This window comes from Cervus canadensis, chromosome 26, assembly GCF_019320065.1.
Source record: "Cervus canadensis isolate Bull #8, Minnesota chromosome 26, ASM1932006v1, whole genome shotgun sequence".
Classification (NCBI taxonomy): Eukaryota; Metazoa; Chordata; class Mammalia; order Artiodactyla; family Cervidae; genus Cervus; species Cervus canadensis.
This window is the reverse complement of record NC_057411.1, coordinates 22,034,180-22,049,199: the sequence shown is the minus strand read 5'-3', so window position 1 is coordinate 22,049,199 and position 15,020 is coordinate 22,034,180. Positions and strand designations below refer to the sequence as shown.

General features: G+C 35.7%; 1 protein-coding gene across 2 annotated transcripts in view; it reads left to right on the top strand.

Annotated features, from left to right (window-relative positions):
* LOC122428258 (UDP-glucuronosyltransferase 2C1-like) overlaps window positions 1-15,020 on the top strand; it is a 32,526-nt gene that overhangs the window by 12,619 nt on the left and 4,887 nt on the right. The window contains exons 4-5 of one of the 2 annotated variants that reach the window (XM_043448161.1): window positions 7,262-7,349; window positions 8,619-8,838. In XM_043448161.1, the coding sequence (XP_043304096.1) occupies window positions 7,262-7,349; window positions 8,619-8,838 (308 nt within the window). Of the gene's footprint in view, window positions 1-7,261; window positions 7,350-8,618; window positions 8,862-15,020 lie in introns of both variants that reach the window. The other variant, XM_043448162.1, reaches the window with a different exon arrangement.

The following is a 15,020-nucleotide window of genomic DNA, read 5'->3' as shown; positions in this document are numbered from 1 at the left end:
TGATGAGTTTGGCTAAAGTTTTGCTAATTTTGCTTATTTTCTCAAAGAACCAGATATTAGTTTCATTGAACTTTGCTTTTTCTTTGTCTCTGTTTCATTTATTACTGTTTTGATCATTATGACTTCATTCTGCTAACTTTGGTTTTGTTTATTCTTCTTTCTCTAGTTACTTCAGGTTAAGGTTAGGATATTTACTTGAGATTTTTCTTATTTTTTGAGGTAAGATTGTATTCCTAAAACTTCCCTTCTTAGAACTGTTTTTACTGTGTCCTATATGTTTGTGATATTGTACATTTGCTGTCATTAATCCTTAGATTTTTAAAAATTCCATCAGTGACCCACTGTTTGTTTAGTAACATACTGTTTAGCCTCCATATGTTTGTGTTTTCTTACATTACCCCCCCTCCCCAGCTGATTTCTAATCTCATAGATGCTTGATACAATTTCAATTATCTTAAATTTACTAAAACTTGCTTTGTGACCCAAGATGTGATTTATCTTGGAGAATGTTCTGTGTCCACTTGAGGAGAAACTGTATTCTGCTGCTTTCAGATGGAATGTCCTATAAATATCAATGAAGTCTATTTGATCTAATGTATTATTTAACACTTGTGTTTCCTTATTGATTTTCTGTCTGGATGATCTGCCCATTAGTGTAAGTGCCCCACTATTATTGTATTACTGTTGAATTCTCTTTTTATAAAAAGCTGTTAGCAACAAAAAAAAAAAGCTGTTAGCACTTGTCTCCTATGTTGGGTGCATATACATTTACAACTACTATTACTTCTTCTTACACTTATCCATTGATTATTATGCAGTGCCCTTTATTTTCTATTGTAACAGTCCTTGAAGTAAAGTCTATTTTGTGTGATACAAGTACCACTACTTCAACTTTCTTTCACTTTCCGTTTGCATGGAATATCTTTTTCCATCTCCTCACTTTCAGTCAGTATGTGTCCCTAGGTCTAAAGTAAGTTTCTTGTAGACAGCATATATATGAATGTGGTTTTCTTTATCAATTATCAGTTTATGTCTTTTGGTTAGAGCTTTTAATCTATTTATATTTAAGGTAATTATCGATGTGTATGTTCCTGTTGCCATTTTCTTAATTGTTTGGAGTTTGTTTCCATAGGTCTTTTTCTTCCCTTCTTTTTTCCCCCCTCTTCTATTGTGGTTGAATGACTGTCTTTTGTGTTGTGCTTGGATTGCTTTTTCTTTTTTACATGTGTATCTATTGTAGATTTTGCTTTGCATTTCCCATAAGGTTTTGATACAGCATCTATCTATCTATCTATCTATCTATATATGGTTGTTTTAAGTTGCTCATCTTTTAATTTCAAAAATACATTTCCAATATCTGTAATCTCCACTTGTCACCATTGCTGGTTTTGACATCATATTTGTGTGTGGATGTTATCCTGTCTTTACTGTATGTTTGCCTTTTGTATGCTTAGTCACTCAGTCATGTCCAACTCTTTGCGAACCCATGGACTGTAGCCCATCAGGATCCTCTGTCCATAGGGATTCTCCAGGCAAGAAGAAAACAATAAAGAGAATAAAATGAAGTAGGAAGTAAGTAAACTACTGATAAAGGGGGAAAATTAAAGAACCAAAAAAAAAAAAAAATCTGGAGCTAAAAAATTACAATAACTGAAATGAAAAATTCACATCATGGGTTCCAGATCAGACATGACTATGCAGAAGTATGAGCAAACTTGAAGAAAGGATCATCAAAACTACCAAATTGGAGGAACAGAAAGAAAAAATAAATGTAGAAAAATGAACCCTAAGGCACTTGTGGGACACTACCTTTTGAATAATCATAGAGACTGTAGGACTTCTCAAAAAAGAGAAATGGACAGAAAGGATATTAAAGAAATAATGGCATGAAATATTCCAGATTTAATGAGATACTTCATGAATATGCAAGTTTAAGAAGCTTAGAGAACTTGAAATAGGATAAAATCAAAAAGATCTATAGAAAGACATATTAAACTCAAGCTGTTGAAAGCCAAAGACAATGAAAAATTACTGAAAGGAGCTGCTGCTGCTGCTAAGTCACTTCAGTCGGGTCCGACTCTGTGCAACCCCTTAGACGGCAGCCCACCAGGCTCCGCCTTCCCTGGGATTCTCCAGGCAAGAACACTGAAGACTGAAAGGAGCTAGACAGAAGTAATTCATCACATAAAAGATATCTTCACTAAGATGATCAGCAAATTTCTCATCAGAAATTCTGAAAGCCAGAAGGCAGTAGATTGATAAATTCTAAGTGCTGAAAGAAAAAAAAAAAGTTAATTGACAATTTCGTCAGACAAAATTTCCTTCAAAGATGAGGTAGAAATTAAGACGTTAACAGAAAAACAAAAGCTGAGGTACATCATTACCATTAGACTTGGCCTATAAAAACAATACAAAAGGGACTCTTTTGGGATGAAATGAAAAGCTGCTAGATATTAAAGCAAACCACATGGAGAAATAAATGGCTTCAGTAAAGGTAAGATCAAAAGTAATTTTAAAAGCTGATCTCATTCTAAATTTGGTTGTAACTCCAATTTATTTTATTTTCTCAATTAAAATAAAATACATAAAGCAATTACAATTTATGCAATTAAGAACATTGATTAAATATGCAATTTATGACATCAATTACAGAAAGAGTTGAATGGAGATATTACAGAGCAGAGTTTTTGTATGCTTTGATGTTAACAAGAAATACATCAAAGAATAAGTTCTAAGAAAAATTAAAAATAGGTTTTAAATAAATGAAAACACAAGAGATTAAAGCAAGAGACTCAGAGGAAGAAGGGATCAGAGGGAACTTTATACCTGTCTGTGCCTACGTTTAAAATGAAGAAAGATCTAAAATCAATAATCTAGTATTATACCTTAAAGAAATATAAAATGAAGGCAAACTACACCCAGAGCTTGTAGAAGGAAACAAATAATGAAGATTAGAGCAAAGATTAAAAGAAGATAAAAAAATAGAAAATCAGTAAACCCAAAAGCTAGTTGATTGAAATATTATCAAAATATTAGCTAAACTGGCAAAAAGAAAAAAAAAATAGATGCAAATAAAGTCAGAAATGAACCTACAGAGATTACTAATGGTGTCATACATATAAAAAGGATTACAGGAAACTAGGACAGAAGTGTAGCCAAAATAGCAGAGTAGGAAGATGCTAAATTCACTTCTTCCCTCTGGCATACCAAAAGAGCAAAAATTTATAGAGCAACTATTAATGAGAAAAACCAGAAGACTAGCAGAAAAGACATTGATGCCCACATACAAAGGAAGAAAATTGGACTCTCACCTTATAACACATACAAAAAATCAACTCAAAATCTATCAGGGACTTAAATTTTGAAGTAAAAATATAACATTTTTACAAGAAAATCCTGAGAGAATACTTCATCACAGTGGATTTTGCTATGATTTATTTCATAGGTAAGACAACAAATGCAAAAGCAGAAAGAATATATATAAATTAGACTTCTTCAAATGAAGACCCTTGTGCATCAAAACATACTATCAAGAAAGTGAGATAAAACGTACAGATTGTGAGAAAATCTTTTCAAATTATGTATCTGGTAAGGAATTAATGTGCACAATACATAAAAAAACTGCTACAGCTCAACAAGAACAACAACAACAAAACCTAATTGAAAAATGGAAAAGTACTTGAATAGATTTCTTCACAGAATATACAAATGGTCAAAAAACATATGAAAAGAAGCTCAAGATTCATCATTATAGAAATGAAAATCAAAAGCATGTAAAATTAACACTTCAATAGGATATCTATTATCAGAGAAAGAAGGGGAAAAAAGGAAAATAACATGTTGGTGAGAATGTAGAGAAATAAGAATTGGTGGACTGCTACTAGGAGTTAAAATGCTGCATCTGCTGTGAAAAACATTTTTATGGTTTCTTGGAAAGTTAAACATAGGATCATATGAACTAGACATTCTGTCTTGGCTATATATTGAAAGGAATTGAAATCAGTGATTAAAACACATATTTGTACATTAATAGGCATAATAACTTAATGACTCAGATAATCATGACGTTGTGATCACTCATCTAGAGCCAGACATCTTGGAGCATGAAGTCAAGTGACCCTTAAGAAACATCACAATGAACAAAGCTAGTGCAGGTGATGGAATTCCAGCTGACCTATTTTTAATCCTAAAATATGATGCTGTTAAAGTGCTGCACTCAATATGCCAGCAAATGTGGTAAACTCATCACTGGACACAAGAATGGAAAAGGTCAGTTTTCATTCCAATCCCAAAGAAAAGCAATGCCAAAGAAGCTACCACACAATTGCACTCATTTCACATGATAGCAAGGTCATGCTCAAAATCTCCAAGATAGGCTTAAACAGTATATAAACCAAGAACTTCCAGATGTTCAAGCTGGATTTAGAAAAGGAAGAGGAACCAGAGATCAAAGTGACAACATCCATTGGACCCTAGAAAAAGCAAAATAATTCCAGAAAAACATCTACTTCTGCTTTATCGACTATGCTAAAAGCTTTGTGTGGATTACAACAAACTTGGAAAACTCTTCAAGAGATGGGAATACCAGACCATTTTATCTGCCTCCTGTGAAACCTGTATGCAAGTCAAGAGGCAACTGTTAGAACCAGGCCTGGACCAATTGACTGATTCAAAATTGGGAAAGAAGTACGTCAAGGCTATATATTGTCACCCTGCTTATTTAAATTATACACAGAGTACATCATGTGAAAACCTGGGCTGGAAGAAGCACAAGCTGAAATCAAGACTACTGGGAGAATTATCAATAACCTCAGATATACAGATGACAACACCTTTATGGCAGAGGGCAAAGAGGAACTAAAGAGCCTCTTGATGAAGGTGAAAGAGGATAGTGAAAAAGCTGGCTTAAAACTCAACATTCAAAAAACTATGGTCATGGCATCCAGTCCCATTGCTTCATGGCAAACAGACTGGGAAAAAATGGAAACAGTGACAGACCTTATTTTCTTGGGCTCCAAAATCACTGCTGATATTGACCACAGCCATGAAATTAAAAGATTCCTGCTTCTTGGAGGAAAAGCTATAACAAACAAAGACAGCATATTAAAAAGAAGAGACATTACTTTGCCAACAAAGGTCCCTATAGTCAAAACTATGGTGTTTCCAGGGGTCATGTATGGATGTCAGAGTTGGACCATAAAGAAAGCTGAGCATTGAAGAACTGATGCTTTGGAACTGTGGTGTTGGAGAAGATGCTTAAGAGTCCCTTGGACTGCAAGGAGATCAAACCAGTCAATCCTAAAGGAAATCAGTGCTGAATATTCATTGTAAGGATGATACTGAAGCTGACATTCCAATATCTTGGCCATCTGATGTGAAGAGCTGACTCATTAGAAAAGACCCTGATGTTGGAAAAGATTGAAGGCAGGATGAGACGGGGGAAACAGAGAATGCATATTAGTTTTAGCAAGCTCTGGGATATGGTGAAGGACAGAAAGCATGGTATGATGCAATCCATGTGGTTGCAAAGAGTCGGACACAACTGAGCAACTGAACAAGTCAGAGCCACAGGTCAGAAAAATGATGGATAAAGAATTTGCTTTGTTTTTTTATTTTTTGGAGGGTTAATAGTTTTTATTTATTTTTAGTTCTGTTTTAGTACAGTTACTTTATAATGTTGTATTAGTTTCTACTATACAGCAAAGTGAATCAGCTATATGTATACATATATCGCTTTTTGGTGGATTTCCTTCACATATAGATCACCCCAGAGCGTTGAGTAGAGTTCTCTATACTTTACATCAGGTTCTTATTAGTTACCTACTTTAAACATAGTATCAGTTGTGTATATATGTCGATCCCGATTTCCCATTTCATCCCATCTGCCTTCCCCCTTGGTATCCATACATCTGTTCTCTACACCTGTTCCTCTATTTGTGCTTTGCAATTTATTTACCTATATATATATATGTATACATATGTGTATAAAAAGAAATATTATTCAACCTTAAAAAGAAAGGAAGTTATGGTATGTTGAAACAAGTGTGAACCCTGAAATAAAATAATGCTAAATCCGAAGAACACAAATACTATATGATTTATGTATACAAATAATGTATGATTCCACTTGTACCTGTTACCTGTATGTGTGTGTGTTAATCGCTCAGTCGTGCCTGACTCTTTGTGACCCCATGGTCTGTAGCCTACCAGGCTCCTCTGTCCATGAGATTTCCTAGGCAAGGATACTGAGATACAAGGATACAAGGGTTGTCATTTCCTTCTCCAGGGGATCTTCCCAACCCAGGGATTGAACCCGGGTCTCCTGCACTGCAGGCAGATTCTTTTACCAATGAAGCTACAAGGGAAGCCCACCTGTTACCTAGCATAATCCAATTTTATAAAGATGGCAAGTAGGGCAGACATTATCAGGGGATAAGGAATGAGAGCTATAGGGAGTTATTTAGTGATACAGAGTTGATGTTATAGATGATGAAAATATTTGAGGTAAATGTAGAGCTGATTGGACTTCCCTGGTGGCTTAGTTGGTAAATAATCTACGTGCAATGTGGGAGACCTGGGTCCTATCCAATGGGTCAGGAAGATCCCCTGGAGGAAGGCATGGCAACCCACTCTAGTAATCTTACCTGGAGACTCCCCATGGACAGAGGAGCCTGGCAGGCTGCAGTCCATGGGGTCACAAAGAGTCGGACACGACTGTGTGACTGGATGCCATGCCATATAGCTGATGGTTACACAACGTTGTAAATGTTTTAATGTCACCAAACTCTAGACTTACAATATTTTCAAATGATAAATATAATTATGAATATTTTACTTTATGAGTCTATGTTACTGGTAAGTATGTAAAAAAATAAGTTCAAAAGAGGTAAATAAACATCCATCCCCTTTGCCTCTGAAATCTTTGTCTCAAAAATCCCCTTTACCAGAGTGCCCTACTAACACCAGTATGTAGTTCTTTCAGATGCAGATTGTCGTTTTTCTTCATCTACATCTTCATTATTTTTCTTCATCAGGTTAAGTTAGAATTAACCTGAAGATGAAAGGCTATTGATTAGGATTACTGCAAGCCTTTGAAAACACGGTTGTAGTGTTAATGGTTTTTAAACACTCATTACCTAGTCACTTGGGGACTCAGTTTGCTTGTGTATTACCTGGAGGCATCAAATCTGATTAATCACAGGTTGACTTCTGACAGGATGTGATTCTAAAAATTTTCTAATAAAGACATTCATCTTAATAGGTTCTGTGGAGATACACAGGAAAGAAACCAGAAACACTAGGAGCCAATACCCGGCTATATAAATGGATTCCACAAAATGATCTTCTTGGTAAGACCAAAGAGAAGAAAGATAAACAGAGCTGAATGAAGTATAATCTGAATGATTACTCAATAACAGATATCCTACAAATTTATATTTAAAATAAGAAAAAAGAAACTTTAATGTGTTCTTCACATTTCTTCAGGAGTTTGTGTTAAAAAGGATTATTCATGACACTTTTTTTTTTAATTTTTTTATTAGTTGGAGGCTAATTACTTCACAACATTTCAGTGGGTTTTGTCATACATTGATATGACACTTTTTAAAGACTAAGGCACACTTTATTCAAGACCATCATGATAAGTATAGTTAGTAGTGCAGTGGACTTTTAGAATAAGACAGAGAGTCTGGACACAACTCTGTATGCAGAAGGGAAAAGTGGAGAATTTTTCACAAAAGAACATAGTGGAAGTTCATTGGATGGAAAACTACAGAGTTCAACTGACCTAGTAGAATGCTTGCTAACATTGGGTAATGCAGAGATAGTGGAGCCACAAAATCAAATTCTAGTTGAGAAGAGTTCAGAGGAACCTGACTAGACCCTGGTCAAGGATCTTTGTCAAACTCTAACATAAATATCAAGTTTATAACTCTTGCATTTATGATATAATCTCTCCTTCCTCAGGATCAATGTCAGAGAAAGTACTTTTAGATCAGGCTCTCATTAACTTTTGCATAGAATATTGTAACACACTCCTGATGTTTTTCATCCATTTTTTCCTACCTCTCTTCTCTACAGGAAAAAAAAAAAATCTGGCAAGCCATTTCACCTGTATTTCATGTAAAATATAAATGGCTGCATATTAGTATAAAGTCAAGTGCAAATCCTATTTTCTTAAACAGAGTACATCATGAACTTGATGTAACCTATCTTTCTAGCATTTTATGCCCACATTCTCATATTGAAATCCTGCACATCTCACCTCCCTTTTCCCATCTTCAAAAATATTTGGTTTCTACAGTCCCTCCCTTCGTTTTTATTGGTATATTCTTCCTGCAATAATTTGTCAAATGGCAAGTACTATCCATCATATATTTTGCAGGAAACTTCTTAGCTGTCGGGGGAATGACCTAATTGCTGGAATCACAAGTTTTACTTAGCTCAGAGTAATTAATTGCTGCTTTCTTCAGAGCCTATAAGAATTTATATGTGTTCTCATGGCACAGAATTATATAGAAGATGTTACCTAATAGAATTTGGCTTATGTAGGTGTCATGATTTTGTTTCTGACACTCTTACAATTTAGAATAATATTTTTTTTTTTTTTTAATTTTTAGGACATCCCAAAACCAGAGCTTTTATCACTCACTGTGGAACCAACGGGATCTATGAAGCTATTTACCATGGGGTCCCTATGGTTGGAATTCCTATATTTGGTGATCAGCATGATAATGTTGTTCGTATGAAAGCCGAAGGGGCAGCTGTTGAAGTAGACTTGCACAGAATGACAAGTGCAGATCTGCTTAATGCATTGAAAGCAGTTATTAACAACCCTTTGTGAGTAGAGAATATATACTTTTGTAAGAAGTCTCGTTTTTTGAAGGAATAATCAGTTTTATACAATTATAAATTGATAACTTTTACATAATTAGCAGTGCATAGCTAATATCAAATAAGATTATTTTATACTTCCTAAATTTCGTGAAATTATTTTGTCACCTACAACTACTGTGTGATAGATTACAACATCAAAGAAATACTACATTTATTTAAAGAAAATTATCTATTGTTAAAAAGATATAAGCTCCTTAATTAACAATAGTACTTTTTATTTCTTAAAAATTGCAGATATTATCACTATAAAGAATTTATGAAATATAACAAAATCATAAAAACATAACCACTCAGCTTTCCTCATGTAGTTATAACCATCAACAGTTTAGAAGCTTCTGCTATTTGCTTGTGCTAACTTATAAATAGAAAGTAATAGAAAGATATTTATAAAAATAGAGTTATATTTGTTAATTTAAAATATTTTATATTGGTATATTTTAAATTAAAACTAGAGAAAGAGAATGAAGCAAAATTGAGAGATCCAAATGGAGGCAGAGAAGACCCTAGCCTCCTTGTTCCCTGGCAGAAAATAACAATTAGACACTATCTATGAACAAAATCATCTCTGGGAATGCTCTAAAGTCCATGTATGAAGTTTAAGCAACACAGTAGAACAACAACCAAAAAAAAAAAAAACAAAACCTGAGATAAATCACACAAGAACAAAATGATGACAGCTTTATTTTACCAGAATCATCCTCAAGCCAGTCTTACTCAACACCAAGAGAGAACTCTCAGCTGGAAAGAATTCCTTGGTAGAAAAAGGAGAATGGATTGAGTGACCAATTTCTAAGGCCTTCTGGGATACAGAAATAGAAAAATAAATTCTAAATTTGTATGAAGACTCAAGAGATCTCAAACAGCCAAAGCAGTCCCAAGAAATAATTGGGAGGCATTGGCGGCATCCCACTTCTTATTTCAAACTGTACTACAAAACTATAGTAATTTTAAACAGATGATATTGTCATAAAAATAGACATACAGATGAATGGACAGGATTGAGAGCCCTGAAACAAACCCTCATATATAAAGCTGAATAATAGTTTTCAAAAAGTGAAGAATAATCAATAGGGAAAGTGTTATCCCTTCAATAAGTAGTACTAGGGAAACTGGATAATTATATGCAGGAGAATGAAATTTGGAGCTGTATATTACATTACTTACAAAAGTTGACTAGAAACGGACTAAAGATTTAAACATAAGACCTAAAACCATAGAACTCCTATGATCAAACAGGAGGAAAAGTTTCTCGACAAGGGTATTTGCAACAAAATTTGGGATATGACACCAACAATACAAAGAACCAATGCAAAGCAAAAGGTGGGTCTATATCAAGCTCAAAAGCTTCTGGACAGCAAAAGAAATGACCTACAAAATGAAAGGCAACATGCAAAATTGGAGAACATTTTGAAAATAACACATCTGATAAGAAACTAACATACAAAAGATATAAGTAACTCATATTACTCAATAACAAAATTTTTAAAAAAATGAATGGGCTTACTGAATACATATTTGCCCATAAAAGATGTATAAATGGCCAACAGGTACATGAAAATGGGCTTGACATTACTAAGCATCATAAAATGCAAATCAAAATCCCACCTCACACCTATTAGAATTGTTGTTGATGTTATTTAGTCACTAAGTTATGGCCGACTCTGTGACCCCATTGACTACAGCATGCCAGGCTACGCTGTCCTCAACTATCTCCTGGAGTTTGCTCAAATACATGTCCATTGAGGCAGTGATGCTATCTAACCATCTCATCCTCCACTGCCCAATTTTTTTTTTCCCTTGAGTCTGACTCAGCATCAGGTTCTTTTGCAGTGAGTCAGCTCTTCTCATCAGGTGGCGAAAGTATTGGAGCTTCAGCTTTAGCATCAGTCTTTCCATGAAATTCAGGGTTGATTTCCTTTAGGATTGGCTGGTTTGATCTTGCTGTCCAAGGAACTCTCAAGATACTTCTCCAGCGCCAGAATTAGAAAGCATCAATTCTTCGATGCTCAGCCTTCCTTATGGTCCAACTCTCGTATCTATACATGACTGCTGGAAAAACCATAGCTTTGACTATAGGGACCTTTGTCAGCAAAGTAATGTCTCTGCTTTTTAATATGTTGTCTGTGTTTGTCATAATTTTTCTTCCAAGGAGCAAGAGCCTTTTAATTTCATGACTGCGGTTACTCTCCAGAGTGATTTTGGAACCCAAGAAAATAAAGTCTGTCACTGTTTCCATTGTTTCCCTATCTATTTGCCACAAAGTGATGGGACAGGATACCATATTCTTAGTGTTTTTCAATGTTGAGTTTCAAGCCAGCTTTTTCACTCTCTTTCACCTTCATCAAGAGGCTCTTTAGTTCCTCCTTGCTTTCTTTCATAAGGGCAGTGTCATCTGCATATCTGAGGCTCTTGATATTTCTCCTGGCAATCTTGATTCCACCTTTAACTTCATCCAGCCTGGCATTTCTCATGATGTACTCCTTTCCTAATTTGGAACCAGTCCAATGTACCATGTTTGCTTCTTACTGTTGCTTCTTAACCTGCACACAGGTAGTTCTTGACCTGCAAGGTGGTCTGGTATTCCCATCTCTTGAAGAATTTTCCACACTTTGTTGCAATCCATGAAGTACAGGCTTTAGCATAGTCAATGAAGCAGAAGTAGATGTTTTTCTGGAACTCCTTTCTTTTTCTAGAATCCAATGGATGTTGACATTTTGATCTCTGGTTCTTCTGCCTTTTCTAAATCCAGTTTAAATAACTGAAAGTTCTTGTTCATGTAGTACTGCAGCCGAGCTTGGAGAATTTTGAGCATTACTTTGCTAGCATGTAAAATGAGTGCAATTGTGCAGTAGTTTGAACATTCTTTGCCATTGCCTTTCTTTTGGATTGGAATGAAAGCTGACCTTTTTGAGTCCTGTGGCAACTGCCGACTTTTCCAAATTTGCTGGCATATTGAGTGCAGCACTTTTACAGCATCATCTTTTGGGTTTTGAAATAGCTCAACTGGAATTTCATCACCTCCACTAGCTTTGTTCATAGTGATGCTTCCTAAGGTCCACTTGACTTCACACTCCAAGATTTCTGGCTCTAGGTGAGTGATCACACCATGGAGTAGGCAATGGCAACCCACTCTAGTATTCTTGCTTGAAAAATCTTCCCCTGGAGTAGGAAATGACAACCCACTCCATTACTCTTGCTTAGTGAATCCCATGTACAGAGGAGCCTGGACTACTTTAGTCTGTGAAGTTGCAATGAGCAGGAACAACTGAGCATACAAGCATGAAATAATATTCAGACATGACTATTAGAAAATCATAGCTTTGACTATATGGACCATTGTCAGCACAGCGCTAGCTCTGCTTCTTAATATGCTTTTTAGGTTTATCAGAGCGTTCCTTCCAAGGAGCAAGTGTCTTTTAACTCCATGGCTGCAATCACTGTCTGAAGTGATTTTGTGGCCCAGAAAATAAAATGTATCACTGCTTTCACTTTTCCCCCTTCTATTTGCCATGGAGTGATGGGACCAGATGCACGGTCTTAGTTTTTTGTATGTTGAGTTTTAAGCCAGCTTAGAACTTTTAGAAAGGCTATCATCAAAAGACAAGGTCTGAGAGGTATTGGTGAGGATGTAGAAAAAGAACTGCAGTGCACTCCAATGAAAATTGGTCCAGCCACTTGGAAAACAGTATGGAAGCTTGTCAAAATATCAACAAAAACAACAAAATGACTTATTATCCAGCAATCTCACTGCTGGATATATAACCAAAGGAAATGAAAACAGAATATGGAAGAGATATCTTCACCCCAGTGCTAATTGCTGTATTATTCACAAAAACCAAAATATGAATAAAACTTAAGTGTCTGTCAATGAATGGATAGGTTGAGAAGATGTGGTATAGGTATATAAAGGAGTATTACTTAGCAAAGAAGACAAAGGAAATACTGCCATTTGTGAAAACATGGAATTGTGCTGAGGGAAGTAACTCAGAGAGTGAATGACAGACATTAGTTAAGATTACTTATATGTATAACCTAAAAGTTCAAACTCATAGAAGCAGAGAGTAGAGTGGTGTTTTCCAGGGCTTAGGAGTTGGGAGAGTGGAAAGACAAGCTTTGAGTAATAGGGATCAGGCTTTGAGTAATAAAATAAATAAGTTCTGGGGAAGTTTGTACAGCATGGTGGTTAGCTGTGATCATAAACAAATAAATAAATGCACAGTAGTGAAGGATTACATTTGTTATGTAATTATATTTCATATAAATCAAATATATCTTTGGAAAAAAGAAACTAATTAAAAGATTTGCCAGGGTTGAATATATGTCTCTATATATCAGATAAATTCTTACTAGAAATTTTATATAGATCTATAAATGAGCATTGACATGAGAGATTAAAATTATTTCTTAGACATTTTAATTTTTTAAATATTGAATGATTTTTCACTATGAAGTCACTTAAATTCATATCAGTGTCTCTCTTTTTTGTTTAACTTATTTTCAATTGGGGGGTAACTGATTTACAATGTTATATTCTTTTATATCGTGCAACAGCATTTTGTTGCTGTTAAGTAGCTCAGTCATGTCCGACTCCTTGTGACCCCATGGACTACAACAGGAGTCAGCTTCAGCATCTGTCCGTCCAATGAATGTTCAGTACTGATTTCCTTTAGGATTGACTGGTTTGATCTCCTTGCCGTCTGAGGGACTCTCAAGAGTCTTTTCCAACACCACAGTTCAAAGGCATCAATTCTTCGGCACTCAGCTTTCTTTATAGTCCAACTCTCACATCCATACATGACTACTGGGAAAACCATATTTTTGACTAGACGGACTTTTGTGAGCAAAGTAATTTCTCTGCTTTTTAATATGCTGTCTGGGTGAGTTATAGGTTTTCTTCCAAGGAGCAAGTGTCTTTTAACACCATGGCTTCAGTCACCATCTGTAGTGATTTTGAGCCCCCAAAATAAACTCTCTCATTGTTTCCACTGTTTCCCCATCTACTTGTCATGAAGTGATTGGTCCGATGCCATGATCTTAGTATACTGAATGCTGTGTTTTAAGCCAATTTGTTCACTCTCCTCTTTCACTATCATCAAGAGGCTCTTTAGTTCTTTGCTTTCTGTCATGAGGGTGGTGTCATCTTTGTATCTGAGCTTATTGATATTTCTCCCAGCAATATTGATTCCAGATTGTGCTTCATCCAGCCTGACATCTCCCATGATGTACTCTAAATAAAAGTTAAATAAACAGGATGACGATATACAGCCTTGACGTACTCATTTCCCAATTTGGAACCTGCGTGTTATTCCATGTCCAGTTCTAACTGTTGTTTCTTGACCTGCATACAGATATCTCAGGAGGCAGGTCTGAGGTATAATATCCCATCAGATATAATATCCTACAGATATAATATCCCATGTGTTGAAGAATCTTCCACAGTTTGTTGTAATCCACATGGTCAAATGCTTGTGGTGTAGTCAATAAAGAAGTAGACATTTATTTGGAACTCTCTTGCTTTTTCGATGATCCAATGGATGTTGGCATGTTGATCTCTGGTTCCTCTGCCTTTTCTAAATCCAGCTTGAACATCTGGATGTTATTAGTTTGTGTAGTGTTGAAACAGAGCTTGGAGAATTTTGAGCATTACTTTGCTAGCATGTGAGATGAGTGCAATTGTGAGGTAGTTTGAACATTCTTTGGCATTGCCTTTCTTTGGGATTGGAATGAAAACTGACCTTTTTCAGTCCTGTGGCCAATGATGAGCTTTCCAAATTTGGTGGCATATTAAGTGCAAAACTTCAATAGTATCATCTTTTGTGCTGTGCTTCATCCTTCAGCCATGTCTGACTCTTTGTGACCCCATGGATTGTAGCCCACCAGGATTGCCAGGATTAGACATACCTTAGTTGGAATTTCATGACATCCACTAGCTTTGTTCATAGTGATGCTTTCTAAGGCCCTTTTGACTGCACACTGTAGGATGTCTGGCTCTAGGTGAGTGACCACACCATCGTGGTTGTCTGGGTCATGATCTTTTTTGTATGTTCCCCAAAATCACTGCAGACGGTGACTGCAGCCATGAAATTAAAAGACACTTGTTCCTTCAAAGAAAAGCTATGACCAAC